We start from the raw sequence: 27948 nt of genomic DNA, 5'->3' as shown, positions 1-27948 counted from the left end.
TTTCTCCAGAGCCCTTGATCACTTTATGAAGTAGATATACAACATGGTTGCCCATAACAAGGAAGCTAGACTGAACCCAACTTCCCATCCCGTCCTATGCTCCTAATTATGAATTCACAACTTTTCTGGTGGTGCATGTTTTAGACGAACAAAAACATTTGTTCATTTTCCTGCCCATGGCAGGGGATCTTCTGCCAGCTGCAAGGGACCGGACTTGATGATCGTACAGGTCTCTTCCAGTTCTATGATTCTATTTAGCCACTATCAGGTCATTTGGGGGAGGTGCTGTTTTCAAAAAGATAAATAAATCATCTTGCACAGAGAAGACATGGAACGAGTTTAATTAAATAAGTTTATTGTCCAATGTTTACACTCGTTACACTGCCGCTGCCAAAGGCAACAACATAAATAAGTCTGCAGCAGGAACTGCTCATTTCCCCACTATGAACACTGCTTTAGGAACCAGGCTTCTTTTTTCAGAATCACAAAAGCAAAGTGGACATGACGTTTCAGTGGCACAGTCTGCACAAGTACTGGTTAAAAATAAACAAAACGTTTGGGCCAACCTGGTGACACGACAGCACCTACCGTGCTGCCACGTAGGAAGCTCAAGCCAGGAACCGAAGTGCTCTGGACCTTGCACATACAGCACTCCTCCGCAGAACCGGTTCACAGGTAAGATGAGTATCAGTCTCTGGTAAAATATTTGTCCACCTTCATGGTGAGGAGAAAGGTGCCCAGGTGAAGACACCACAAAAAAAATAAGGAGGGCTGAGCACAGTGATGGGGAAATGCAAGTTAAAAAAGTACAAAAAGGAATTCATGTAAAATATAGATTATATATAAATTCTTTCAAGAACTTATTTAATAAGCTCATGAACACTGGCACGTGGCAATATGAACTCGGGGGACATTTTTTCCTACTAAAAACAGGGAAAGAAATCTTAATGCCATGTGCAAAAAATGTTCACCAATATCGGACTGATACATTTTACCATCTCACTGTAGTGTTTGAACAGCAAGGTAGATGCATTGGTTTCCAGCATTACAGGCAACACTAGAGATACTGAAACGAGATAATGTAAACTTTTCTCTTAAGGCAGCTGGTACTGATGCTGCACGCAGGCATTGCTCGATGCCCATTACAATAACGGGACATTTAGCACTTTAAAACAAGGGGGGAAAACAGCATTATTGGACTAAATGATGCATGTTGTCAAAATATTCCCTTTCACACGGCCTGCTACGTATTGGGACATTTAGAAAAATAAAGCACCCACTCCGCCAACTTCAGCCTGCTCTTTTACAAATATTTCAAAATACTGATAAATAATGGTGACTGCAAGCAGAATGCCAGTGCCTGACCCAATTGCTCCAAGAAAGTCTGCTAATACTGAGAGGGCACCGATGCACAGGCCACCAAATGCAGCGGCTGTCGGGATGTATCTGGAACGGAAAGGATTCACAGTTAATTGCTTTCATCCAAAACTCATTTGTCTACCAATACATTCATGAACTGTGCTGGAACACATGATGTCATAGGGGAAAAAAACCCCAAGACCTGGGTCAGACTGTGAGACATTCACAACATGTACAAATAAGGCAGTGTAAGAAAAATCCTGTGTTCCAATTTTCAAACTGAATGGCATTTATAACAGCAATACTTAATATCCATCCTGCACTTATTAGAGTCTTCCAAATATTAAATACCTTAAAAAATTAAGAATTACATAAATCACGAAAAGACCTCAATAATCCTTCGTTTCTCAGAATGAAAACAGCTTACTATAAGAATAATTTTCTGCAAAACATCCCATGAGGAAAATATGAAAGTTTCTTAATTCGGGGTATGATTTCTGAGAAAAAAGCCCATTAAGAAAGTGCCGTCAGAAATCCCCTTATCTCTACATGGGGAAAACACCATTTACTGCTTGGGTTCCAGTGCCGCGTACCATGCAGAGCGAGGTGCAGTGTGATGCCAGAGCTTGACACAGTGATTGTTTGAATACCTGGGGAACTGAGATGTCTGCCCTTTAAAAGTCTGCGTGAGGCTTCTCTCAAATTCAGCCAGTCTCCCGTTTAAAGAGGAAGCCCCGGCCACTTCTCTTTGATTCTTTTCATAAACACCCACCCCTGCGAGTTCATTATCCTGTCTGCCTGGATAAAACTCAAACTAGCATGACAGCAACAGAAAAGACTGAGAGAAGTGCGAATACAGAAGAAAAGGTCATAACAAATCTTGCAATGGGAGCCAGCCTGAGTGGCTCTGCAGGGGACACCTGGTTTGGTTGACCTAGCCCTATCCAAGCATTAATTATACAAGAAAACAGCACTCCAAGGAATCAGCATTTCCTTACCTATTAAGCTCATGAACCATTGATGTATCCCTGTGGCCTCTCATTACCATTTGCTGTTCTTTCAGTTGCTTGGCAACCTAGAGAAACATTTCTATTAGAAACCTGCAATGTTTCATAAACAGCTGATATTCAATTATTTAGAAGTAAAAGCTGTGATCGGTTAAAAACTAGTCAGATCTAATTTGGAGGCAGTTTGAAAACATAGTATTAAACTGCAATTATCAGAACACCTACATCTTTTGCTGACGATCCAGATACTTCAATCCATGTCTTAGAGAAGAAAGCACAGGATCCCAACATAAAAATGATGTATACGATTACGTGGACAGGATCCTCAAATATGGCTCCCATGGATTCTGGGGGAGACAGATAGTAGCAGAGGCCACCAACAGGATAAGAGCGAGCTGGACCACCACCACTGACATCCTACATGAAAACAGAGAAGAGCCCTCTGGTTGTTACCTCAAACCCACATTTATGAAGGCTTCATCACCATGTTATATATGAGAACTTGAAAGAAAACGAGCATTTACATTCCCCTCTAGTTAAATACCCATTATGAAAGCTAATAAGTGACAGAATACTTACTGCCCACTGTCCTAGTAAGTTTACTAGGAAATTGCCACTAAACCTGACAGACAACATTTGGGAAATAACATAAAGGTTTGAAACTAAGGCAGACTGAAGAATGATGGGAATGTTGGAGGTATAGAAGAGCTTGATGGGATAGCTGCTGTACTGTCCACGGTATCGAGCTGACTTGATAGGCAAGTCCACACGAAATCCCTGAAAAACAAGTTAAGAAAATACCCATTATACTTTCTAAGTCAAAAGGAATAATCAGAAAAGCACTCTTCCAGAGACAGCATTCACTAGATAAACTTGGAAGGCAGGGGCCAAAATAAATAGCCTAGCTTGTTTGCTTTCTGGTACAATGTTCCTCGGATTCAGCCAAGTCTTGTCACTACTATGGCCATGCATAAGAACCACATTTCATGTGTCTAAGAATGTAATTAATCTAAATCAGGTGTGTCAAACATATGGCCTGCCAAACCCCGCCATCCAGCCACTGGTGCTGCCCCTGGGTCTGATTAGACCCACAAAGGGTAGAGCACATGCCTGTGGCACAGGGCTGGTCCACAAGCCCCCACCCCAGCATACTTGATCTGGTGGCTGTTTTAGACAACAGTGTGGATCCTGAAGCGACTAGGCATTGCATGCAGCGCAGTCTGGCCAGAGCAACAGCCGCAATGCACCCTCCCAGCAGCTCTCAGACTGCACTGCACACAGCACTTGTTCCTGGTAGTCCAGGACCCATGCTGCATGCAGCACCTATGATTGCCATGTGCAGCGTGGGTCCTGGACTGGCTGAAGCAGAGCCATGCACAGTGCAGTCCTGGAGCTTCTGGGGCAGGTACACTGTGGTGCAGTCTGGCCAGCAAGAGGCCAGGACTGTGTAGTGCGGCTGCTGCTCCGGACAGACTTCACTGCATATGACCCCTGTTCTGGCCAGGCCCAGATCCACACTGCAGTCACTGGATCAGGTATGCTTGGGGTGGGGGCGAGGGGGTCCACAGCCCAGATGAGTTTAACACCCTTAGACTAAATGAGTTTTGATTAGGTAACTTTTTTTAAGAAACATTTTCTTTGCTACTAACTCCTTCTGGTAGCTTTTTCACCATTTAGACAGCTAGCAGTTTCCTTGACTTGGAACATTAGAGCACAGTGGAAAGCATGATCTGGTCTAATAAAAGATATCAGATTTACCCAAAGAACCTTGTCTGCCTATGTCCTTATACCAACACGGTACAACCTACACCCCTGCTCTGGTTTTCATGCACCCACAGTGCTGCAATGCTGGTATTACAAATCGCACAGTGAGGCATTAGATTATCAGTGCTGTGGGTCAGAGCCTGTTTGCACAACAGTTAGTACAACAGGGACGTGGCCCTGATGTCTCTACTGCTGCAAAACACAGCTGGACTTAAATAAAGCCATAAGGATTTTTAGAAGGATTTTATCCCCAAATTCTGTAAAAAAGCATTTTACATGAACTTCCAACACAGACACCTAAAAATTTGCCTTTCAAGTGCACCTATTTTGTTTGAAAAAAAGCATTTAATGCAAAAGCCTAACTATTCAATCTCAAAAGATCATCCTAGAGTACCTGTTTTTAGCACAGCATTTTCCTTAGACTGAACAAAGACACCAAGAGCCACATGGGTTTAGGAGCCACAAAATCCCAATCTAAACACAGATTGTATTTAGTCCATATGGAAATAATCTTCCAAAACTGCTCTCTCACAGAAATCCAGTCAGAAATGTACAATTTTCAACATTTCCTCAAACAGAAGCTGAACATTCAGAGACTTTTAAGCCAGTAAACCTATGCATCAGTCCACGATTTCAGGATCAAAATTGTATCCATCACTCATGCCAGATAGAAACATGGGTCTTCAGCTGTGACTGAATGTACTCGTACAAGAATTGCCCATGAAATCAAACCACACTGTTGTACATCTATTTTATCCACTGCAGAACCATTAAGGCTTGCAGTAAAGCTATTTCAGTTCCAGGACATGAACGCATTTTTACTAAAAAAATAACTGATATACACATGGGATTTAACAACAATGCTAATAATCTCATAAATACCTGATGTGGGTACATCTCAGCCACAACAATTTCTGGGATATATATTAGACAGTGGTACTGTTAATGCCTGTTAATGAAATGGTAGTACATAAAATAAGAACAATTACATTTTTCTCACCCGCCCGCTATAAGCCAAACACCTTCGTGGTTCATTTTTTAACTTTTTCAATTCATTCTTCCAGTAGAGAACTAATAAAAATTAAGGTTGCTTAGAGATGTTACAAACAAACAAACAAAAATAAAGGTGCTTTACTGGAAGAGGCAGCTCATTATTTCGACACAGCTCCGCAGCACCTATATAGATCAGGTGCTTCAGTGGGGCTTTTTGGCACCTTTTCTAAAGTTGATCCAACCAGCTATTTGATAAAAGCACCCAAAAAGCCCTGCTAAAGTGCTCGATCCATACAAACGCTGGGTGAGCCAGGACCAACTAATGCAATGCGTCTTTTGGGCACATGCTGGGCTCAGCATGGGAACACACAGTTTAAAGTAAAGCACCATTTTATTTTGGTTTTTTTTTTAATGTCTGTAAGCAGTCTAAGTGCACGGAGTCTGTTTCCTTCTATAAGTAATTGCTCTGTAGCAAGCTGTAGATTGCACATCTCATTTACCTGAAAATATATGACTACTGCAAATACGAATACTGTAGCAATCAGATTCATGAGATTGGGCAAATTCTGTCGGTAGAAAGCCTCCCGCAAAGCACGGACTTTGTCAGTTCGGGTAGCCAGAAGATGAAATAATGCAATCACGGCACCCTCAAACTCAGTTCCTGCATAAAGCAAACAGAAAAAGAAAATCCACACCTTTTTTTTCTTTTTAAGGCAAAATATAGCTTAATATATCAAGTTAATAAGGCCTAGGATGAATTTACAGCTGCAAAAGTGATTTACAGGTCTAATAATATATAGCGTATTGCAGTCCTTTTACAACAAGACAGACACAGGTCAAGGCCTCCTTTCAGTCTGCAGAATCAAGGTTGTTTGAGAACATGGTCCCTTATAACAGAATCTAGAGTTTTAACCCTGTGACAAAATACACTCTCCCTTGTCTATGTGGGGAAAAGGGGAGATATGAGGAGCAGTGTGGAAAGAGGAAAAAAGGGATAGTGAGAAAGAAGCAGCGAAGCACAATAAATACGAATACCAGAAATCAAAGTAAAAATTCAGTTTGGGATTTGGAATTTACCCATTACGGTAGTTGATGACCTTCTAGCACAGATATAGGCAGCATTTTATTTGGATACAGCTGAGTTCACATTAGGGCCAAGGCTAATGAGGGCATAGGGGAGAAAGGGAGGAATCCTCCTCCTCCAAACAGACAAACATGCTTCCTGATTACCTTAAAAAAGTATTAAGTATAATGATGATTTACAAATCACACACAGCCACTGTGTCACATGCATCTCCTGTGAAAATACAAAATCCACCATCTTTTCTGAATACCCAACTAATTTTGCTAAGATCAGTTACACAATTTAGGTTTGAAATCTGGAAAAAACGCCTTAAAAGCAAACACTAGATTTTAAAGCAGCAGAGGTAAACTATTATACTGCTAATAATGTAACTTCTGGATTTGAAAATGCTCTACCTTTGCTGAACAGCTAGGGGTAGAAGCTAATCAGCACACCACTAAACCAGTTCCACTCTGCTGTTTAAGAAAGTGAATCTATAGCATGCACCCAGCAAAACTTTGTACACTTTTATACAGCACATGTACCTCTGCCAGTGTTAATGGTAGTGGGACTAAAGGCCTTCCAGACAATGGTTTCACAGATGTTGGTAGCAATAAATAGGGAAATACCAGACCCCAAGCCGTAACCTTTCTGCAGCAGTTCATCTAACAGCAGCACAATCAAACCAGCAACAAACAACTGTGGGGAAAGAAATGCGAGTAAGCAGAGGCAAGAATAAACGAGTCAAGAATGTAATTCTATCTTCATAACAGGCAAATTTGCCAACACTATATGTAGGCGAGCACCAATACAGATTTTTTTGGCTGATACCGACAGCTGATTATTAACCAGCCATATGTGCCGATACCGATCCGACAGCCAGTATGCAGCCTGAAGAACAGCTCCCTGCCAGTAAGTCTGTTGGGGCAAAGGGGTGGGGGGGAGCATACTGAGGTGCCCACAGAGAGGGAGGGAGTGGGGCTCGGGCAGGGGCAAGAGCTGGGGTGGGGCAGGTGGTGGGTCTCCCCACTGTGGCGTGCAGCCCCTGGGGCAAGCATGGGGGGCATGCTGCCCACTGTGGGCTTGAGGCCGAGGGCTGCGCTTGGGGCAGGCCAGGGGAGCAGGGGGGGTTGTGGAAGGGCAGGCAGCAATGAGAGGGGTGGCGATAGCAAATTTTGGGGTGGCTGTAGCCCACCCCAAAGCCCCCGGCCCAGCACTGCTGCTGTCTATCCCACTTCCCACCAGGAAGAGGCTGGCGCAGCCCCCAACCCCAAACCCATAGTGGGCAGCTTGCCCTCACCCCACACACAAATCCAGGAGCCACATGCCCCCCACACCTTCCCCAGGGGTGCACGCAGCAGTGGGGAGCCACCCTGCCCCCCAGACAAGCCACCCACGGTTCTGTCTTGCAACCCGCTCCCCCCGCCCCCATGCCCCTTTGCCCCAGAGACTTACTGGCCAGACGCTGCTCCCCAAGGTGCCGGGCCGTTTTCCTGGCTGCGTGCATGTTGCACCTGCACACAGCATTTATCGGTGACATTACTGGCCAAAAAAAATCGATTGCCGTTAATGTCAATTTTCCTTTTAGTGGTGCCAGTCTGATACAGACCGATATATTGGTGCACCTCTATCTATATGTATTAAATTATTTCTACCAGCCAACCCAATATTGATCCGAAGTCAATAAAAGGGCCGGAGGCTTCACTGTGTTTTACACAAATTTTCCATATTGGTTCCAGTAATCTAATTGCTCAATAAATCCTATTTACATAGATGCGACTTGTGTTGACTTTTTAGGTTTGTGTACTGACTACTTTGATCTAAAGGCCAAGATTTCTTTGCGTGGCATTCGCATTCTTTGATCAGAAGTTACCTCAAGTGTTATTCAGCATCTACTGCTTTCAAAGCTTTCTGTTCCTCTATTTTAATACTTAATAGGTCTGATGAAGGAGATAAAAGCCAAGCCACTCATTTGAAACATTTTTAACATTTAATCACCATAGGCCTATTCTGCCTTCTAAAAACTTTACACCCTTCAAATGCATGTATTATACATTTAGAAGGTGCTGTTTGCAGTATTAAGAGTATGTGAGAAAAGGGTAACCCAACAGAAGAAACCCAACAGTTTGTGAGGAGCAAGCTTTTCCATCCATCTGTAAATGGCTCAGAGGACTCCAAATCCTATTAGGAAAAGCTAATGACATACCTGAATAATGATAAGGAGACAAATCCCAGCTCCCATTTCAGCAGGATCTCCATACATTCCAGTCATAACATACACAATGGCTTGCCCAATGGTAATAATCATCCCGAACACTGAAACAGAACAAGAAAGCAACACCCATTTAAAGACAGCTGCTGGATTACCATATCAAGGACCCCTCGCACGTAGCACAATTAGCAATAACTGTAGCGACCGTACCCAGAATACTACTCACATTTCTGTGCTCCATTGAACAGAGCTCTGTCTTTTGGAGTGTCACCAACTTCAATGATCTTAGCCCCAGCTAACAGCTGCATGATCAAACCAGATGTGACAATGGGTGAGATACCCAATTCCATCAAAGTGCCTGAAGAGGAAGGAGAATTAAGAAAACCTATCAGCCAAGCTCATTCTCCTCTAAAAGGATCACACAACAAAGGTATCGGGTTTTGTGAAAGGTTTCCGACCTGCCATTAAATTCTTCATATCTTTTCAATAGCACTTTCTGTCCAGTGAGGTTTTAAAACAGTTATGAAAAACAAAAAGACTGCCGTATCCTCATTAAAGAAAGATGTCCTCTCAAAACCTGTAGCCCTGAAGACAATGAGAGGAACACTTTGTAGTCCTTCACTTCTAACATTTGTATGAAATTGTAGTAAGATCAAAATCTGATGCGTTACAGGGCCTGAATGGGATTAATAGTTCTTCAGCATTTTTATGTCTTACTGGAAAAAGTCCTCTGATGTCTTACTCTCCTCTCACCACCACTAGCCCTCAGCAACTTGGTTTTTGAAAAGGTGTCATTTTGTGGAGCATCAGGAAGAAACCTGCAGACAAGTGGTTATCTATGTCCTGCTAGAGTATCGTTTCAGCATGGACACTCAGGACAAGGTGCTACCTACCTGAACACTTCGTTCAACAGAGCCATTTCTTAGATAGCTCCAATGCGCACATTTACCCAACAAGACCCTGCTTAAATTTTAAGAACCGATGAAGCAGTTTGTGGTGGTACTGGAACAGAACTAATGTAAAAATCTGTGTGAAACAGCCTCTCTCACTTGTGCGTTAAACCTTCCCATCTCCTATGTAAATATCCTTCTGTATCTTCATGTTAGGGCTTAAAGCCAGCATTACAAAAGAGGACCTTACAAGAAAAAAAAAAAAAATCTTCCTGTGAATCAGCAAAGAGCGAAAAAAGTTTTTTAAACACAAAAAACTGGACCAAACAGTCGAAGGAGCAAAATTAAACAGTGGCCAACTCAGTGGTTATTTATACTGTTTTCATAGTCAATCAATTCTGAGGAAGAATGAAAAATGTATAGGTACTGGCATGTTTTACAAGTCTAATGTAGAACAGGTCACATCAAATAATTTTTTTTCACCTTGTATTTATCTAGACATTAAAGACAGAAAAATAGATGCAAACCAATTATCTACATTACAGTAGCACTCAGAGGTCTCAGACATAGATAAACTTAGATAAACTTTCAGTGCAAGGATTTTTAGTGATATTTATCATTAGACTGTATAGTTGGGAGAGCTAGTAGACAAACTTTGGGTCATTGAGTACCCTTCTTTAGATCTAAATTTAGGCCCTGTACAAAGAGAGAAAATTAAGATAGTTTTTAACAAAGTCTGTTACCCGGCTCTCACTTGTACTGCATTAACAGTCACAAAACTACTGCCAAAGTTTAATAAAATTATATTAGGGAATTAGACTGCTACAAATTGAAGAGGATACAGATCAAATCAGCGAGAGGCAGCACAGTCTGATGAGCACCAACTAAGAGCTACAAGTCCTAATCCTGTAGCTCTGCCACAGGTACACTGTGATTTCAGCCAGGCATCTTAACCTCTAGGTCCCCAGCTTCCCCACCTGTACAATTACTTTGCTTATTAATTCAGAAGTCTTTGTAAAGCACTTTCTACTCAATCTCACCACAAATACAAGTGGAGTTAATAAGAAGGAATCATTAGAACTGCCATGTAGCTAGGCAAAACACCTAGACTCCACATAGGAGACATGCTTTCCAAGAGTCTTTCACTCAAGCTGAACCACCTTTGTTCCTCAAAGGATACTCCTATTTTCAAGGTAAGATATTTTCCAAGATCACCACAACTGTCATGAATTTAAAGCACTACAATTCACCTTAAAGAATGAGTGTTTTACTGCCATCTGTTCCATGAAATCACCTATTTCAAAAATGTTTAATATTTATAATATGTCCATCATGCTTAGTCACATTGAAACAATATGAGAGAGGAGAAACAATCAAATCCGCTAACCTCTGTTTGATGCAAGAATGACTCTCATCCAATAGAAAGGATCTGCCGAATCTGATGACATGATTCCGAACAAAGGTATCTGTTAAAATGCACAGTAACATCAACACATCTCGAGGCAGACTGCATGAAATATTTATATAGATGTGAATGCACATACACACTCAATACAGAAGAATCCTGCACTAATCTAAAGATATAGCCCTGCAGTAACCCAAAACCAGTACAGTGCTTATGAAAATGTAGTTCAATATTTTTCTCTTCAAACACTAACTGCACAAAATAAATCTGTATTCCTTTCTATTTAGGACACCTGCACTCTGCAAGTCCATTCATAGCATGACAAAGTAGGCTGTAGCCTATGAAAGCTCATGCCTCTCTGAATGGATCAGTCTGTAAGCTGCAATGTTGAGGCAGAAGGCAGGGAAGGAAGTTTTACAATCTGGTATAATTCTTTTAGAGAGAATCAGAGAGGTCTTCAAAGCTTCTAAAAGCTTAAAACAGAGACAGATATAGGTCAGAGGACAAAAAGATGGTTGGTGCAGGAGGTTTACAGTATTTTGTGTGTAGGAGTCCGTCCTACAGCAGAAAAGTAAGATTACATATACCTATATAAAGAGGAAAGCTATTAAAACCAAACAAAAACATTAAGAGCAGTCAGGTAGGTGTGGTAGCTGAAGCTACTTTTAATTAATTTTTCAAAAGATACAAGATTCAAGTTGACAGAGAAAGACAAACATATGTATAACAGGATGGAAAAACAAAAACAGGAGGGCTTTTTGTAATTTTTAGCAAAGAGCATTTTAGAAACCAAGTCAGCTTTTAATAGAGCTGCTTAAATGGCTGAAATCACAAAACAGGTGAAGTTGTTAAATAAATACAAGGCATCCTTACTGTTATATCATTATAAAATAGCTATTTCCTCTAATAAGTATCACAGAAAGAATACAGCGTGTGTATGTGCACAACCAGTATTACACAGTTTACCTACCTGACAGCACACCAAAAAAATGAAAAGCGTGATAGCTGTCCATAGCACTTTCTCTCTGAACTGGATCTACAGAACAGAATTCAGATGAGAATTAATCAAAATCTTGTGTCAACGGGTTGTATTTAGAGGGATGATCTACTAGTATGCTTAGAATTAATTGGTTTATCTTGTATTGTTTAGATGCCCCAAGTATTCAACAATAAAACTAGACTTCTAATGTTGAATAATGTTTAATATGATTTTCTGATGTGTACAAAAGGACTATTGCACAATTACTTTTAAGTTGAAGGATTTGGGTATGTAAATCTAGTTATTAAGATAAACTATATACTTTATTTTGGGGTTAGTGAAATATTTATTATTCACTTCTAGTACTCCCAATTCAGTGGTACTGTGCCAAAAAGTAACAGCATGGCAGAACACACTCGAAAGATGATGAGAAAACAATTAGCTCTGAAGACCCAACGTGCTGCCTCCAATAAGTTGCTTTCCCAAAGCTGGGAGTTACCAGATCAAATATCTATCAAGAGTTAAAGTGACTGCGCACCTTTGACAGCAGGTGATAAGATTACCGAGGAGATACACTTTATGCAGAGAAAATCTGGGAGATGCAGAGAGATGACTTGTGGGGAAGTCGATAGGAAGTTAAACCTACAAGGTTCCCAACATGGTTGACTCTAGGATACCTGGCCAGTCCCTTTTGTTGTTCGAAGACCCGTTTTCTCTGAATGTTTTTGTTATAAATCATACTTTGTTTAAAAAGACTGGTTTTGTCCCTGGTTGTCAGAGGGCACGTCTACATGAGACAGTTACTACGGAGTTGCCCAATTAATTCTGCAGTAAACATCTTGCCTCCTATGTGTGCAGCCCTATTAGTTTTCTGCGGCCTAAACTCCACAGCAGGATAATACTTGTATTTACAAGTTCTATCCTGCTGCAGAGTTTTTGCGTGCACAGCAATACCTGTATAGATGCTGATCTGGCTGGCTGGGGCACAAGGATGCCTGCCAGCTAGCCCCACACCAGAGCACCCTCATGCCCCAGCCAGCCTCTTCGCAGCACAATGAACCAGGTTGGAGCAGCCCCAGGCTGGCAGGCTGACCCCCTGAGCTCCCTGCCAGCCGGAGCTGCTCCAACTTGGCTCAACATGCTGTGGTCCTGGGCGCACGTGTAAATGCGGTGCCTGGGAGCAATAAATTCTGGCATGATGTGTACCAGAGTTTATTGCTGTGCATTAATATAAGTGTGTAGATGTGCACAGAGGGGGAAAAACTGCAAAAACTGGATGCAAGTCAGATCTACTGGAGGTTATTGTGGCTGATACATTAAATACTACAGGTAGGCCCTGGTCTAACAGGAGGAGAATGCAATGATTCTACCTTGAGCCAAGTGACTTCTGGAGGCCTGAAGCACTCTGAGAGAGACCAGGAGACAGGAGAGGTGCAGACAGCCTGATATTTGTGACAATGTATTCAGGTTCCCACTCTTCTATTTATGATAGTAAACTACATTAGGAAGTCTGCGCATAGATATCCATTAGCTACTTAAAGAGTTATGAATGCAGGTCATAAAATGGGGAGCATAAACTTCCCACCTTCAACTAGAGCTTCAATAACTGAATTTGTCTGTGCAGAAGAGGATTAATGCCCCAATTTGTTGGTGCCGAGCTCCCTTGGCTCCCAGGCTATATATCTATGAACCACACCAGTAAAACAGGAATCCAGGAAGAGCACACACCAACTGCTGAAACTTCCTTAGCCTGACAAAGGGTTTTTGAACCCGAAAGCTTGCGTAATAAATATTCTCCAACTATTTGGGTTGGTCTAATAAAAGATATCAAATTCACCCAAGGAACCTTTTCTGCCAGCAGTAAAACAGGTCATTCTTGGTTTCGTTTTAAGGGACTGCAAGCAAACATGAGTTTCAAATATCAAAGATATTTACAGATACAGTATTGCTTTGAAAAATAATTTCAAGCCAAAATCATGCAGAACATACTAAAGTAACAAACAGAAAAAGCTAAATGACATGCCATTCTAGGTTTTAAACAGTGCGCTCTCACACTGCTAATCCATTTTAATCAAGTGCATCAATCAGCTGGCATCTATACTTTAGATTTATTTTTTTTTAATAGAAAAGGCTTAACAAGATTTTATGGCAGCCCAACAGTTTCTCTGTGGCCTCAACATACATTCATCTCCTTCTCATTCTCTTACAATTTTAAGGAACTCAAACCTGCAGCAATTAAAATCAATGTTTCTTTGCTCTCTATCCAAGTATAAGTAGAGATGCAGTTAGCCATGTTAGTCTGAAGGCAGGCAGAAGACAGATCAAGGCACTACATTAAAGACTAAATCATTCAGAGAGGTATAAGCATTTGTAGACACCTGACAAAGTAGTCCATAGCCTATGAAAACTTAAGCCTATCTGAACTAATTCATCTTGAAGATGCCACCCTGCCCGGCCTTCTACACAAGCAAGGTGATGCTTCAGTACCAGAAAAGGACAACTTTAAACAAGAGGAAAAAATCTATGCTGGTGTGACAAAGTCAAAACTGAAAACCAGAAGTTTTGAAGACAAACTGGCAAAGGGTATCAATAACCTTGAACACAACCCAATCAAATCTGATTAAATTAGTGATTGACAAAATTGAAGAAAGGAACACAACAAAGAGGGAAGGTCACTGATACAGTGACCTGGATCAACTGGTAAGCTGTATGCACACAACAACTGTGATTTAAAAGTAAGGTGCTACCTAGGAACAAAGAAAACCCCCAACTCTGAAAAGCTTTGGGGGTTGCAGGAAATAACCAGCCTTTACTGCAGTCCTGCAGCTAAAATGCAACCCCTTGGATGTATGAAGAGGGCTCAAAGAAGAGACACATGAATGATTAAAGGACTGGAAAGGATGCTTTATATTTAAAAACTCAAGAAGCTCAATCCAGTTAGTCTAACAAGTGTTAAGAAGCGACTTGACCAGTTTGAGAATAGAGGGTTCTTCAGTCTGGGAATCACTGCCCTGGTCCAACAGGAATTCATTCAGGGAAGTTTTGTGACTTGTGAGTATTTAGTTTGCTCTCCTTTATAAATACAATGACCATTCTGGCCTCCCTCTGCAAACCTATCAAGTCAGCCAGGTACAAGCAAAAAAAAAATTAAAAAATAGCACAGCGCTCACCTTTCTTTCAGGTTTCTGGATTTCGGGTAGAACGGCACAGAAAGGTTTAATAACTTCTAAAAACTTAACTGCACAAAGACACAAGAACATATGAAGGACATTAGTTTCTTTTTCAAAGGAGCGATTCCCCACGCACTTTTCCTTAATAACTTGTGCTTTTAAAAAACAAAAGCCACCGACGTCCACAAACACCCCAGAGCAAGATCCTTTAAAAAAAACAGGAGTTTCAGGCACCGAGTCGTACTTCGCACCGGACCTCTCCTGCGGAGCCAGCGAATCAGCTCCGTCTCAGCCCTGCCCGACCAGCGGCGCAGGAAGCAAATCAACGCGGCAGGGTCGGATGCGTAAACACAAGCGCTGCGCCGTGGCAGGGGCACGTTTTGTGCAAGGAGATGTCAGTCTTGCCAACTCTCATGGGTTTTGGCGTTGTTCTTAAAAGTCGACGCTTCGGGACTGTGAAAAACGTAGCTCTTTCTTTTATATACACACACACACACATATATACATACATACATACACACACGCATATATATATATATATAAACACGCATATATTTATACACACGCATATGTCTATACACACATATATACACAAACATGCACATATATACACACACCTATACACACATGCATCCATATATATACACATGCATATATACACACATGTATACACACATACACGCATGCATACGCACACGCATATACACACACCCACGCTTATATACACATATATATACCCACATGTACACACGCATATACACACGCATATATACCCACATGCACACATGCTTATATACACACACATGCATATATACATATGCACATATACACACACGCATATACACAAAGACACACACATATACACATACACACATAGACACGCATATACACACACAGACACACGCATATAGACACACGCATATACACATACACACACAGACACACACGCATATACACAGACACACATATACACCTATGCACACGCACACATACACACACGCATATATTTATATACACACGCACACATACACACATGCATATACACACACATACACACGCATATATTTATATACACACGCACACATACACACGCGCATATACACACATACACACGCATATATTTATATACACACGCACACATACACATGCGCATATACACACACATATATTTATATACACACGCACACATACACACGCGCATATACACACACATACACACGCATATATTTATATACACACGCACACATACACACGCGCATATACACACACATACACACGCATATATTTATATACACACGCACACATACACACGCGCATATATATACACACACATACACACGCATATATATACACACAGACATGCATATATTTATATACACACGCATATACACACGCATATATATACATACACACACGCATATATTTATATACACACGCATATACACACGCATATACATACATACACACACGCATATATTTATATACACACGCATATACACACGCACACATACACACACGCATATATTTATATACACACGCACACATACACACACGCATATATTTATATACACACGCACACATACACGCACGCATATATTTATACACACACGCACATACACACGCACACATACACACACGCATATATTTATATACACACGCACATATTTATACACACACGCACACATACACACGCATATATTTATACACACACGCACATATTTATACACACACGCACACATACACACGCATATATTTATACACACACGCACATATTTATACACACACGCACACATACACACACGCATATATTTATACACACACGCACATATACACACGCACACATACACACGCACATATTTATACACACACGCACACATACACACATGCATATATTTATACACGCACACATACACACATGCATATATTTATATACACACGCACATACACACGCACACATACACACACGCATATATTTATATACACACGCACACATACACACATGCATATACACACACATACACACGCATATATTTATATACACACGCACACATACACACGCGCATATACACACATACACACGCATATATTTATATACACACGCACACATACACATGCGCATATACACACACATATATTTATATACACACGCACACATACACACGCGCATATACACACACATACACACGCATATATTTATATACACACGCACACATACACACGCGCATATACACACACATACACACGCATATTTATATACACACGCACACATACACACGCGCATATATATATACACACACATACACACGCATATATATACACACAGACGCATATATTTATATACACACGCATATATATACATACACACACGCATATATTTATATACACACGCATATACACACGCATATACATACACACACGCATATATTTATATACACACGCATATACACACGCACACATACACACACGCATATATTTATATACACACGCATATACACACGCACACATACACACACGCATATATTTATATACACACGCACACATACACACACGCATATATTTATACACACACGCACATACACACGCACACATACACACACGCATATATTTATATACACACGCACATATTTGTACACACACGCACACATACACACGCATATATTTATACACACACGCACATATTTATACACACACGCACACATACACACACGCATATATTTATACACACACGCACATACACACACGCACACATACACACGCACATATTTATACACACACGCACACATACACACACGCATATATTTATATACACACGCACACATACACACACGCATATATTTATATACACACGCACATACACACGCACACATACACACACGCATATATTTATATACACGCACACACACACGCACACATACACACACGCATATATTTATATACACACGCACACATATACACACGCATATATTTATATACACGCACATACACACGCACACATATACACACGCATATATTTATATACACACGCACATACACACGCACACATACACACACGCATATATTTATATACACACGCACACACATTTATATACACACGCACACACACACGCATATATTTATACACACACGCACACATACACACATATATATACACACACGCATATATATACACACGCACACATACACACATATACACACACGCATATATTTATATACATACACACATGCATATATATACACACGCCTAGTATATACACACGTGCATATACATACACGCGCGCATATACACGCATACATACACACATAACCATGCATATACATACACACACATGCATACACACGCACCTGCATACACACACACACACATATATATACACACACGCATACACACGCACCTGCATACACACACACACGCACACACATACAAGTTGTTCACACTCCCAAAGCACAGACTTTAAAAACAACTCCCAAAATCTCAGGCGTCGGCATCGCGGTGACGCTGGTGGAGCCAGCAGCGGGGGTGACCTGCCCGCCAGCCCGGAGCCCCCCCGTGCCCCAGCCAGCCCCCCCCGAGCAGCCGCGGGCTCCCTGCCAGCGGGGGCCCCGGGCGCACGTGTAAAGGCGGTACTCAGGAGCAATCAACTGCGGCGCAAAGCGCTGCGGAGCTGACTCCTGCACGTGCCGCCGCCGGCAGGACTATAATTGGGCGCGGAGGGAAGGAAACACTACACGACACCGCCCCGGCCCGGCGCCACGAGCGGCCGCTACTCACTGCCCATGATGGCGGCGGCGGCGGCGGCAGCGGCGGCGGGGGCGGGGCGCGCGGTGCCTCGGGGCCCCTCCCCCCTCCGGCTCCTCCGGGCGCCGGCAGTCACGTGACCCGCAGCCAGGACCCCTGTCCCTGCGCGGACAGATCAGGCAGCGCCGCGGACGCCTATGGTGTGCGTGCGTAGGAGGGGCATGGGGGTGGGTATGGGAATATTCTCTCCCCCGGTCGTTCCAAGCTGAAGGGGAGCTTCAGTTTGAGCGGGGAAAAAAAACAAACTTCCGCTTCGAGTTATTTTAGGGGCCGGCGAGTCAGGCGGCTGCTGACGACTAAAACGGCGGGAGGACCCCGTCCCTGCGGTGCAGACACGGTCCTAGCTGGCGCCAGCTGCTTGGCTGGAGCCAATGGGAGCGAAGGGGGCGGGCAGAGCGTCTCCGGGGAGGGAGCCCATTGGCTGTGGGGTGGTGTTCGCGTGCCTTGGCCGCGGGGCTGGAGCCACGTGTGTCTGAGGGGGGCGCACGTGGGCGGCTGCTGCGGCTGCGGGGAGGGGACCGGTGAGCTGGGTGGTTCGCGCGGGGACGGGGCTGCTGTCTGGATGCCAGCTTTGGGCTGTGGACTCAGCGTGCAGGACTTCTCCCTACATTCTCCTGGCACCATTTCTTGCCCAACTACAATAGCTCATGGCTCAGTCCTTAAACCAAGCCCCTGCAGAAGTTCGCACACCTCACCAAGGGGTCAGAAGCCAGTGAATCTATGCAACTTTTGCTAGCCCTTAGTTAGAGCTCAGCTTTATCGCCCCTTCATCCTTACTAGGTAGAGCAGGCAAGGCTGACTGGGCTCACAGTGGTCCGTTAAACCCTTTGTAGACATGGGAGTTTGCGTAAGAACATAACATAAGTTCCGTGCTGGGCCATATCCATGGTCCACTGAGCCCAGTATTTGGTCTCTGATAGTAGTAGAAGTGGATGCTATACAGGGAGAACATCAACCCAGGTATCTCTAGAGTGCTCCCTAATCAGTACGCCCTCTGGCATCCACCGTTTACTGGGTTAATGTACTCCATCCACATACCAGATATAAGACAAGAACAATTTAGGATGAAAAATAGAAAAGTCTTTCCTTTCAATTCAGTCAGAATATAATAAAAATCGGGGAAGGAGGAGGGACGGCGAAGAAAGCACTGGAAATGGTGAATAAAAAGCACTGCTTTGTGTAAAGACCTAGGCAAGGTTCTGGGTTTGAACTCCACATTCAGCTGCTTGTAAAATTTTCACTAGTTTGTCTCTCTGAGTTTCATCTCTTTGAACTTAATAGGAGGAAAGGGATTAGGGAGGATGGGGCTGAATCAAGGAGAAAAGATTGTTGTACTGGTGCAGTGTTAAATAGGGGAAAGAGATAGAAAGCAGAGGAGTATGGGGTAGTGTCACCGGGGCGAACTCTGAAGTGTCCCACCTCAAAAGGGGTTTGTAGGAATGTGATAGATGAGTACAAACTCCACCGTCCCTTTGGCACTCAGCACCAGTTGTGAACCAGCACACTGCACAGAGCTGGAGACTCACTGCTCCAGCTGTATCTTACATGCAAAACAGGAGTTGGTTTACCACATAGTAAACTAACTAGATAGCACCTGAAGAATGGGATATAAAAGCAGTAAGTGTTGCTGCTGGTACCCACTACTACAAAAATTTGAATGAAATCTGTCATTGCAATACGCTAACCAGCCTCTGTAAGGAAGACTTGGAAGGGTAAGCATTGCTTTAAACTCATATGTTGCCTGCTGAAGTGACATGTAAGATTCTACAAGTGTTCACCATCTGGACATAGTTTAATATGAGCTCATGCTGGACCTAAATAGCTCAGATCTTATATCATTTTCTCAACCTCATTAGAGTCAAAGCACCCCTCAGCACATGACAACTCTTTGCTTTCACTTTTTTTTTTGACCACAGAAAAATATATGGCAAGTCTTCTGTTGCAAAGAACTCGGAAGGACCACAACAGGTCAGAATTCTTTCGACACTATGGATTCCTAGTTGAAATATCCGGGATTCAGTTAGTTTTTGAGGTACTCTTCTACCCTGGCTTCTGCTTGGGTTTATCCTGTGAATCATGTGTAGATGTTTGCACACCTAACAGTGCTAATATTGAACAGCACCCCACACCACCCTTAAAAGCATCCCATGGCGCTCCAGGGTACTGTTGAGAATCCCTGGCTTAGCCCGACAACCAATGTAGAATTAATTCTAAACAAGTGTTAACAGGCTGAGAATGGTGAATGAAAAATTCAGAGTCCTATTTGCAGCATTGTCACTTTGTGTGATAGTAGGCAGAATTACTTGATCTCTCTGACTTTATAAAATGACAGAATAACTTCCCTTGGAAATGTTGATGAAGTTAACTTGTGAATTTAAGATGAAAAGCCATTTTAATTTGAAACCACTGGGGTTACTCATTTTTATTGGTTACCAGAGTACTCTATAGTCTGCTCCAATGTGACCAGAAATGTTTTAATAGAGAAAAAAAAAAGAGTTTAAGAGTGAAACACTTGCCAGGGTCTCTTTAATATGGTCCTCTAACCCTCATATCTATCTCAGCCCCACTGAATGCTTTGGAGTGGTACTGAAGGTGTTGCACATGAGAAAAGAGTCATACAAATTTGAGGGACAGAGTTTTGCTTAATATCTTTTTATTCTGTAAATATTTTGTGATTTGAGGGGTTCTTCTGCAGTTTTTCTGCAGGATGCTCACTGATAGCTAGCTTTAGATTTACTTTTAAGATTAGTTTGGACTTGCATCACAGTGCTGAGGAGCTAGAATATAAATCTGTGGCAAAGTTTGTGCAAGACTTCAGTGAATTATAGAACCAAGTACAAAGGCCAAGAAGGGTGCTAATAATCGTATTCAGTGCTCCCAGTACCAGAGATCAAATAATCCAACTGACTTTTACCATCATACTGCTTGCCTTTTTTGCTGGTTACTTTTCCCCCGTCCAAAATCTGAAGCTAAGTTAAATTCACATTCTGCAGCATTTTTTATTCTGCAAGACCTTCTTTTTCAGCAGTCCCTTACAGTGGAGGATAATTGTCTTCCATGATTGTCTATCTTATCTGTGGGTGTGAAGATGGCTCACAAGGCCAATACAGGATAGACAGACTCTGCTGCAACATGGACACATGTTTCAGTGCAGGGTAGGTGGCTCCAGGTTCTCGATTCAGTCCATGACAGGCTGACCAGACGCAGCAAGACCATATAGCCAGACTTTGCAGAGATCTGTTATCTCATCAATTGCCATAGCTACAGAATTCAGGACAGGCAATGACTTGGAAATGAAAATAAGGGATGACTAATGGCACAGCCTTACAGGAATACATGCCCAGGAGGATACCTCATCATATTGGTCTTGACACATGGATAGCAGGTGAAAACAAAGGTTGGTGAACTAAGAAACAGTCATTTTGCTTCATTTGGTCAGAAAACAATGACGAATTCTTCAGAAATAGACAAGTGAAATTTTTGCTGAAGAAGAGATACTGGTTTGGCATCCCTGGAGGTTGGAAGTCTTTGATTTATCCTGAGAACAAACCCCCGTGCCCGCTCCGCCCCCCCCCCAGTTGATGCCCTGCCATTGTCCCTCAAAACTGACTTGGGGTATGGTCAAACTGCAGACTGCAGGGAAGCTTTAAATGAGCTAATTCAGGACCCAGAAGTATTCTATTTGCAGAAGCACATAGTGCAATGTGGGGAAATTAATTCCTGACAATAATTATATTCAAATTAAAGCCCAGAAAATTTCAATTTCAAGCAATGACAATGACAGCAACAGTCAAGCAGATCATACTTTTCACAATGGGACCAAAGGTTTGCACCGAGAGTCAGGGTTCAAAGGTGCCATAAAGTGACCTGCTATATTGGGGCACTAGCCCATTTCAGGGTACTGGGAGGCTAGTCATAGTTCTGCAACTGAGTAGTTGGCCCATGACTAGGGTCACCTGAGTTAATTCAGAATGCCTTCAATAATGATTTAAATCAACAAGCAGGAATTGTTGATTTAAATTACTGCTTTTCATCTGAATTTGCTTTTGTACTCTTTAGGTATTCTCCCAAAGAAAAGCTCATCCTTGTTAAAATATTTCAGTTTGTAAGCAAAGCTTTACAGTAAATCTGATATTGTTTCCTAACCAGGAAGGGTACACTGTATCAAATGTACATATATGTTTATTTAAGCAAGCACACACATTTCTATGGATTCTTACATTTTTGTGGTTAGAGACTGTTGCATCTCTTATTTACCTGTATTCTTAGTCATGAATTGTATCAAGCTGCAGTTGAATGGGAGCTGAAATTTTAGTTACAAATGCACAAAAGTCATCATTTATATATAATTTGTTGGTTAAATACATTACTTTAATGTGCTGGATATCCAAGTCTATCAAAACATTTTGCATTTCAAACTTATTTTTAAACCAAGGACACATTAACTGTATTTAGTGAATAGACAAGTTGTTTCTTGTTACCAGAGGCAAGATTTTCTAGGGTAGGATCATAGGAAAAAAGGGCTGGAGGGAACCTTGCAAGGTCACTTAGTCCAACCCCCCGCTCAAGGCAGGATCATCCCTGACTAAACCATCCCAGCCACGTCTGTCTAACTTGCTCTTGAAAACTCCCAAGGGTGCAGATTCCACAACTTCTCTGGTTAGCCTGTTCCCGTGCCTTCATCATCTGAAACTTCCTCCTGATCTCCAACCTAAATTTCCCCTGATGAAGTTTGAGGCCATTGCTCAATAGTCCTGTCATCTTTGGCCACAGAGAAAAACCTATCTCCATCCTCTCTGTAATTGCCCTTCAGGTATTTGAAGACTTATCAACCCCACCCTGCCCTGGCTCCAGCCAAAATAACCCTAGCTGTTTCAGCCTTTCTTTAGAAGCTAGGTAGTTATGTCCAGACTGAAAAGAGGATGTAGGGATCTCAGATAGGATGGAGGCAGACTTGAGAGTTCCTAAAGGCAAAATTGTGATCCCCAAAATCCCTGACTCAACTCCCTAAACTTGCAGGCATCTGAAGTTTTTGAGCACCTCCATTACGACCCGAAAGTCAGACTTTCTACTAGGACTTTCTGCTTCTGCACATGCCCAGAAATACTCTGGCCTGAGCAGTCAATGTCTAGTTCCCACAATGTCCCCCACTGGAGTCCAGAAACTAGACAGAGGCCTAAGTCCTCTAAGGAGTCACTCCCGTGGGCATTATCCAAGCATGCCAGCATACACTGACAGAACCAGAACCCCTCATAACATGGAGTTGTATTGGCTTCTTTTCTATACTACACTCGCTGAAGAAGGAGCAGCAGCCTAACTTCTATAATAGTTTGGTTTCTTGAATGGAAGTGAGAAACCACGGCTCAAGTCCCTCCTCCAGGAATGAAAAGATTGAAAATAAAATAGCTAATGCAGTGCAAGGCAGTATAATGCATCTATAAAGCCTGGATAGTCTTCTAATATTAAAGATGTTTCCCACTAAGGAAATGTTTATGAAAATCACCCAAGTCACTTTTGATTTCAATGGGATGAGGTTACCAGTTCTTCTTGGCTCTGGCTTATGTGGTGGTGATCGCAACATGAAAACAGGATAGTTTGATTTGGCTGAAAGGAACAGGCTTGACCGTTGTGCCTACTGCCAGCTCTGCTGTGTGTGATGACCCACCGTAACACCACTGGGTTTTTATCATGGTCCTCATTAGATTTTTGCTAGAGAGATGGATCCAGGTGGCACTGCCACTTCTACATTATTCAGCTAAACCCTGCGAGGAGGACACTGGCAGGGTGCTGTCACATCATTCTTCTTGCCATCTTCCTTCCCTGCCATATTTCTGCTCCTTCTTGTGCATCCTCTTTTGGCTGAGTCAACTAAGAGTCCATCTTTTACAACAGCGCTTTGAGACAGTGAGCAAGAAGGCAGATAAAAGCAGTGCTTTAAGCAGACTGACAATTTCCAGGGCTTAAGCAGCTGGTAAGGAAGGCTATGTTTCTTCGTCAGGCTTACAGGTGACAGTCAGCACCAGAGACAGCAGCTGCAATTTTTACCTTTGCTATCGCTTGCTCTCTGTATGGGTAAGTTTGTCTGATTTTGTCTTTAGGGGAACAGGATTTCACTTCAACAACAAACAAAAAAGACGAGCTCTAGATGACTTAAATTGATTTTTTTCTTTTAAGAAAATTGAACTGAATGCATCTTCCCTGACCACCTGAGGATAATGATAATGAAATGTCCAATGTGATCGAGCAGTACTTGTCTAACATGAAAAACATCCCTTTCTGTTTACATCCTTTGAAGCAATATGTGTGTGTAACAGGAGTATGGGCCTCTCCTGTACGGCTCTCCTGTCTCACAGTCACCCACCATGACTTGATGTCTTTACTTGCTGGAAAAATATATTGTGGGAGGCTGCCTTATGTCTGTGGCCCTGGTGTTGGGGTCTAAGTACACGGCTCCACCATTCCCTACACCATGTCCGTCTCCACCCTCTGATCTTAACAGCACTTTGTTGGTCAGTAGATCTTTTTGTTAGGGCTTGTGAGGATCTTGATTGCCCTGGGGAAATAGCTGTTCAGTCAAAGATGATTATGAGGCTTGTTTCCTGCCTTTATTAAACTGCCAGCAGAGGTAGCAAAGTAAAATAAAGCTCATCGCTCGCCATAATATTAAACCAAAGCGGCCACACACCACGAGGGGTTGGTATCCTTCCCTACCCCAATCTTCCTCTTTCTGGGATTTCCCCTTTGGAGGAGAGCCCTTTTGGCCTCACTTATAATGTCATGGAATTCCTTAGAGATAGTCTGGGTGATCACATGCCACAAACCCCTGGGCACACACAGCCACTAAGTGATTCCTCTCTCCAGTGGGGTTGCTGTCTCTTCAGGGGTGCCCTTCCCTGTTGTTCTTGCTCACAACAGGAGTATGGCCCCGCTTCCGACAGCTATTGGCCCACCTCCTTACCCAAGGGTTACTGCCCCTCTAAGGTACCATCTTACCCGCTTCCTATCACCTGGGCTGCATCTCTTCTTATACCATGAGCTTAACTTCTTACTTAAGGCTTCTGTTTGAAACCGCTCCTTTCATTCTCTTTTTGTCTTTCTTTCCTTTTGCAGGTCCAGAGTTCGGAGCCCTCAGCATCCTGGGAAGCTCCTGCCAGCCATACTTGTCCAGCAGTCCCTGCCGCGGCTGCTGCTCTGATGTTCCTTGACCAGCGTCTCCTTGCCGGCACTGATAAGTATACTATACCTCGTCTTGACCCCTCTTCCGGGATCTGTACTCCAGTCCCTGCAGCTGGGCGTTCTCCTCCCCTCCCAGAGTCTCGGCGTCCCTCTTTTAAATTTCACTTGCCCCTGACACCATTGTCCGGCATCCAGTTAAAAGGGGCCGTGCTTGCGTTCCTTTTGGCCTCGCTGCTTCTTTCCCGGCATCAGCTTAATCATTAGGTAAGTGTAGCCAGGGTAGATTCTGCCACCCTGCTCCGGTGCATGGTGGGGAACGATTGTGATCTGTGTTCAGCCCATTGTACTCAGTCTGGAAAGCCTGATACATCAAAACCCTCTGTTATTTTCCTGCATTTTTCCTAAAGTAGCAGGATGTAAATAATAATCTGGTACATTTTAGATGACAGCTGCTCATACTGCAAGTTTTCCAGTGCTCACCTGATTGCCCATTAGCACTTAGTGGGAACAAACTTAAGGAATACCATTTAAAAGAAAAAAAAATACTGTTCCTAATTCCCAGTAATCCATGTTTTCAAAGCTACTTTTCTTTGTAATGTTAATAGTTCAGGGTCTTCCAGCATATAAGAGAGTGACCAAAGCAGTCCTTTAACAATATTTACTTTAAAATGCATTAGCAACTATGGGACTCTTAGAGAGGTTGGCTACCTAACGTTGATAACACTTACCCCTTTAAGGTGATTTTTGAAGCTGGTAAGGTAGACAATGCCAGGTAAAGTACAATAAGATTTGTCCTTTGAGTCCATGACTTTAATAAGTAAATACATATAATGTATTCATGTCAGATGAATAATCACTTCAAGTCTTTATTGTTGTGATAGTTTAAATCTGATGGTTGCATGACCTATGTTAAAGTGAAACTTTGAATTAAATTCTAGATAAATATGCAAACAAATACTACTGTGAAGCCTCCATTATTTATGTTTTTAATTTCCTTACTACATATGTATTTCCTTGGATCGTGAATCATATATAAGGCACTTTGTTTTGGTTACTTCCTAATCTCATTTGAATATGTTTATTGCAGTTAATGATTTGCTGTATACTAGAATTTTCCAATACAAAATAATTTTCAAATGAATGTTGAGATACCTTCAGGGCAAGTTAAAATTATACAGGAAAATATTCCATGATGAGTGTCTGAAAAGCCACTAGATGGCCATGTGTGACCTCTTCATTTGAGTGCAGCACTTGGTGTATAAAATCAGTCCCAGTCTTGATGGGTGTCAAGTACTGGTACTTACGGATAAAAATATTCTTAAAACTGTAGAACTGATTTTTGTCCAAACATGTCTCGAATTTAAATAACAGAAGAATGATTTTGTAGGAAAGAGGATACAGTTTCATTGCCCAAATTGTTTCTGCAGTGCAGTATTCCAGATTTTCGAATTTTAATTTAAAATAAAAGATTTCTGGTTATTTCTCACATCCCAAAATTGGGTGGAATTGACATTTTTATCTGACTCAGGGCAAATGAAGACTGGAATTCATCTAAAAGCTTTTGGGCCAGCTATCTTGTTCAAAGGTAACCAGAAGGATAGGAACTCCATCAGAGGTGGATCTAAAGGAGAAAACTCGGAAGAAATTATGTTTTTAATACTTTGGCCAGTTGGCATGCAAACTTGGTAAAAGCAAGGAGTCTGTACCTGAAATAATTTACATAGCAGTCAAAATACTGCCCAGCAGTGGGTAGAAAATAATTTACATAATTTACTGCCCAGCAGAGGGTAGGAAATAATTTACATAATTTACTGCCCAGCAGAGGGTAGGAAATAATTTACATAATTTACTGCCCAGCAGTGGGTAGGGAATAATTTACAGTCAAAATACTGCCTAGCAGTGGGTGATCTTGTGTGGTAGAATCTATATTAGATCACCTCGTTGCCTTATGGAAAAAAAAAATCTGTTTTATAAGCTCGACCAAGCATCAGTATTTGTTTTAACATTGAAAAAACAAAGTAAAAAAGGCTAAGTCCTTTACCCTTAGTGAGCTAGTGCCTGTTGGGAACCCAATTCAGATCACTTGTCTCTTTTCCTGTGCCGTAACCACAAAACTGTTTGATTGCCTCTGTGC

General features: G+C 42.2%; 1 protein-coding gene across 1 annotated transcript; it reads right to left on the bottom strand.

Moving 5' to 3' along the window:
- Positions 1–338: 338 nt before the first annotated feature.
- SEC61A2 (SEC61 translocon subunit alpha 2) lies at positions 339–18726 on the bottom strand. The gene is made up of 12 exons (XM_059725783.1): positions 18612–18726; positions 14843–14910; positions 11664–11729; positions 10676–10754; positions 8625–8756; positions 8393–8502; positions 6732–6885; positions 5624–5784; positions 2946–3143; positions 2592–2783; positions 2358–2434; positions 339–1446 (listed from the first exon to the last, which is right to left on the bottom strand). The coding sequence occupies exons 1-12, from the start codon at positions 18616–18618 to the stop codon at positions 1260–1262; spliced, it is 1431 nt and encodes a 476-aa protein (XP_059581766.1). The 5' UTR covers positions 18619–18726; the 3' UTR covers positions 339–1259.
- Between the last annotated feature and the right edge of the window lie 9222 nt (positions 18727–27948).

The sequence above is a fragment of the Alligator mississippiensis genome, chromosome 4 (genome assembly GCF_030867095.1).
Source record: "Alligator mississippiensis isolate rAllMis1 chromosome 4, rAllMis1, whole genome shotgun sequence".
NCBI lineage: Eukaryota > Metazoa > Chordata > Crocodylia > Alligatoridae > Alligator > Alligator mississippiensis.
Note: the sequence above shows the minus strand (reverse complement) of the source record. Positions and strands in the feature narration are given on the sequence as shown.

Bases quoted from the DNA above. Each gene is read 5' to 3' on its own strand.
- SEC61A2 (XM_059725783.1), bottom strand. The intron at 2,435-2,591 runs GTAGGTGTTCTG...ATGTTTCTCTAG, and splicing joins CTGGATCGTCAGCAAAAGAT to GTTGCCAAGCAACTGAAAGA. The intron at 1,447-2,357 runs GTAAGGAAATGC...TTTCCGTTCCAG, and splicing joins ATGGTTCATGAGCTTAATAG to ATACATCCCGACAGCCGCTG.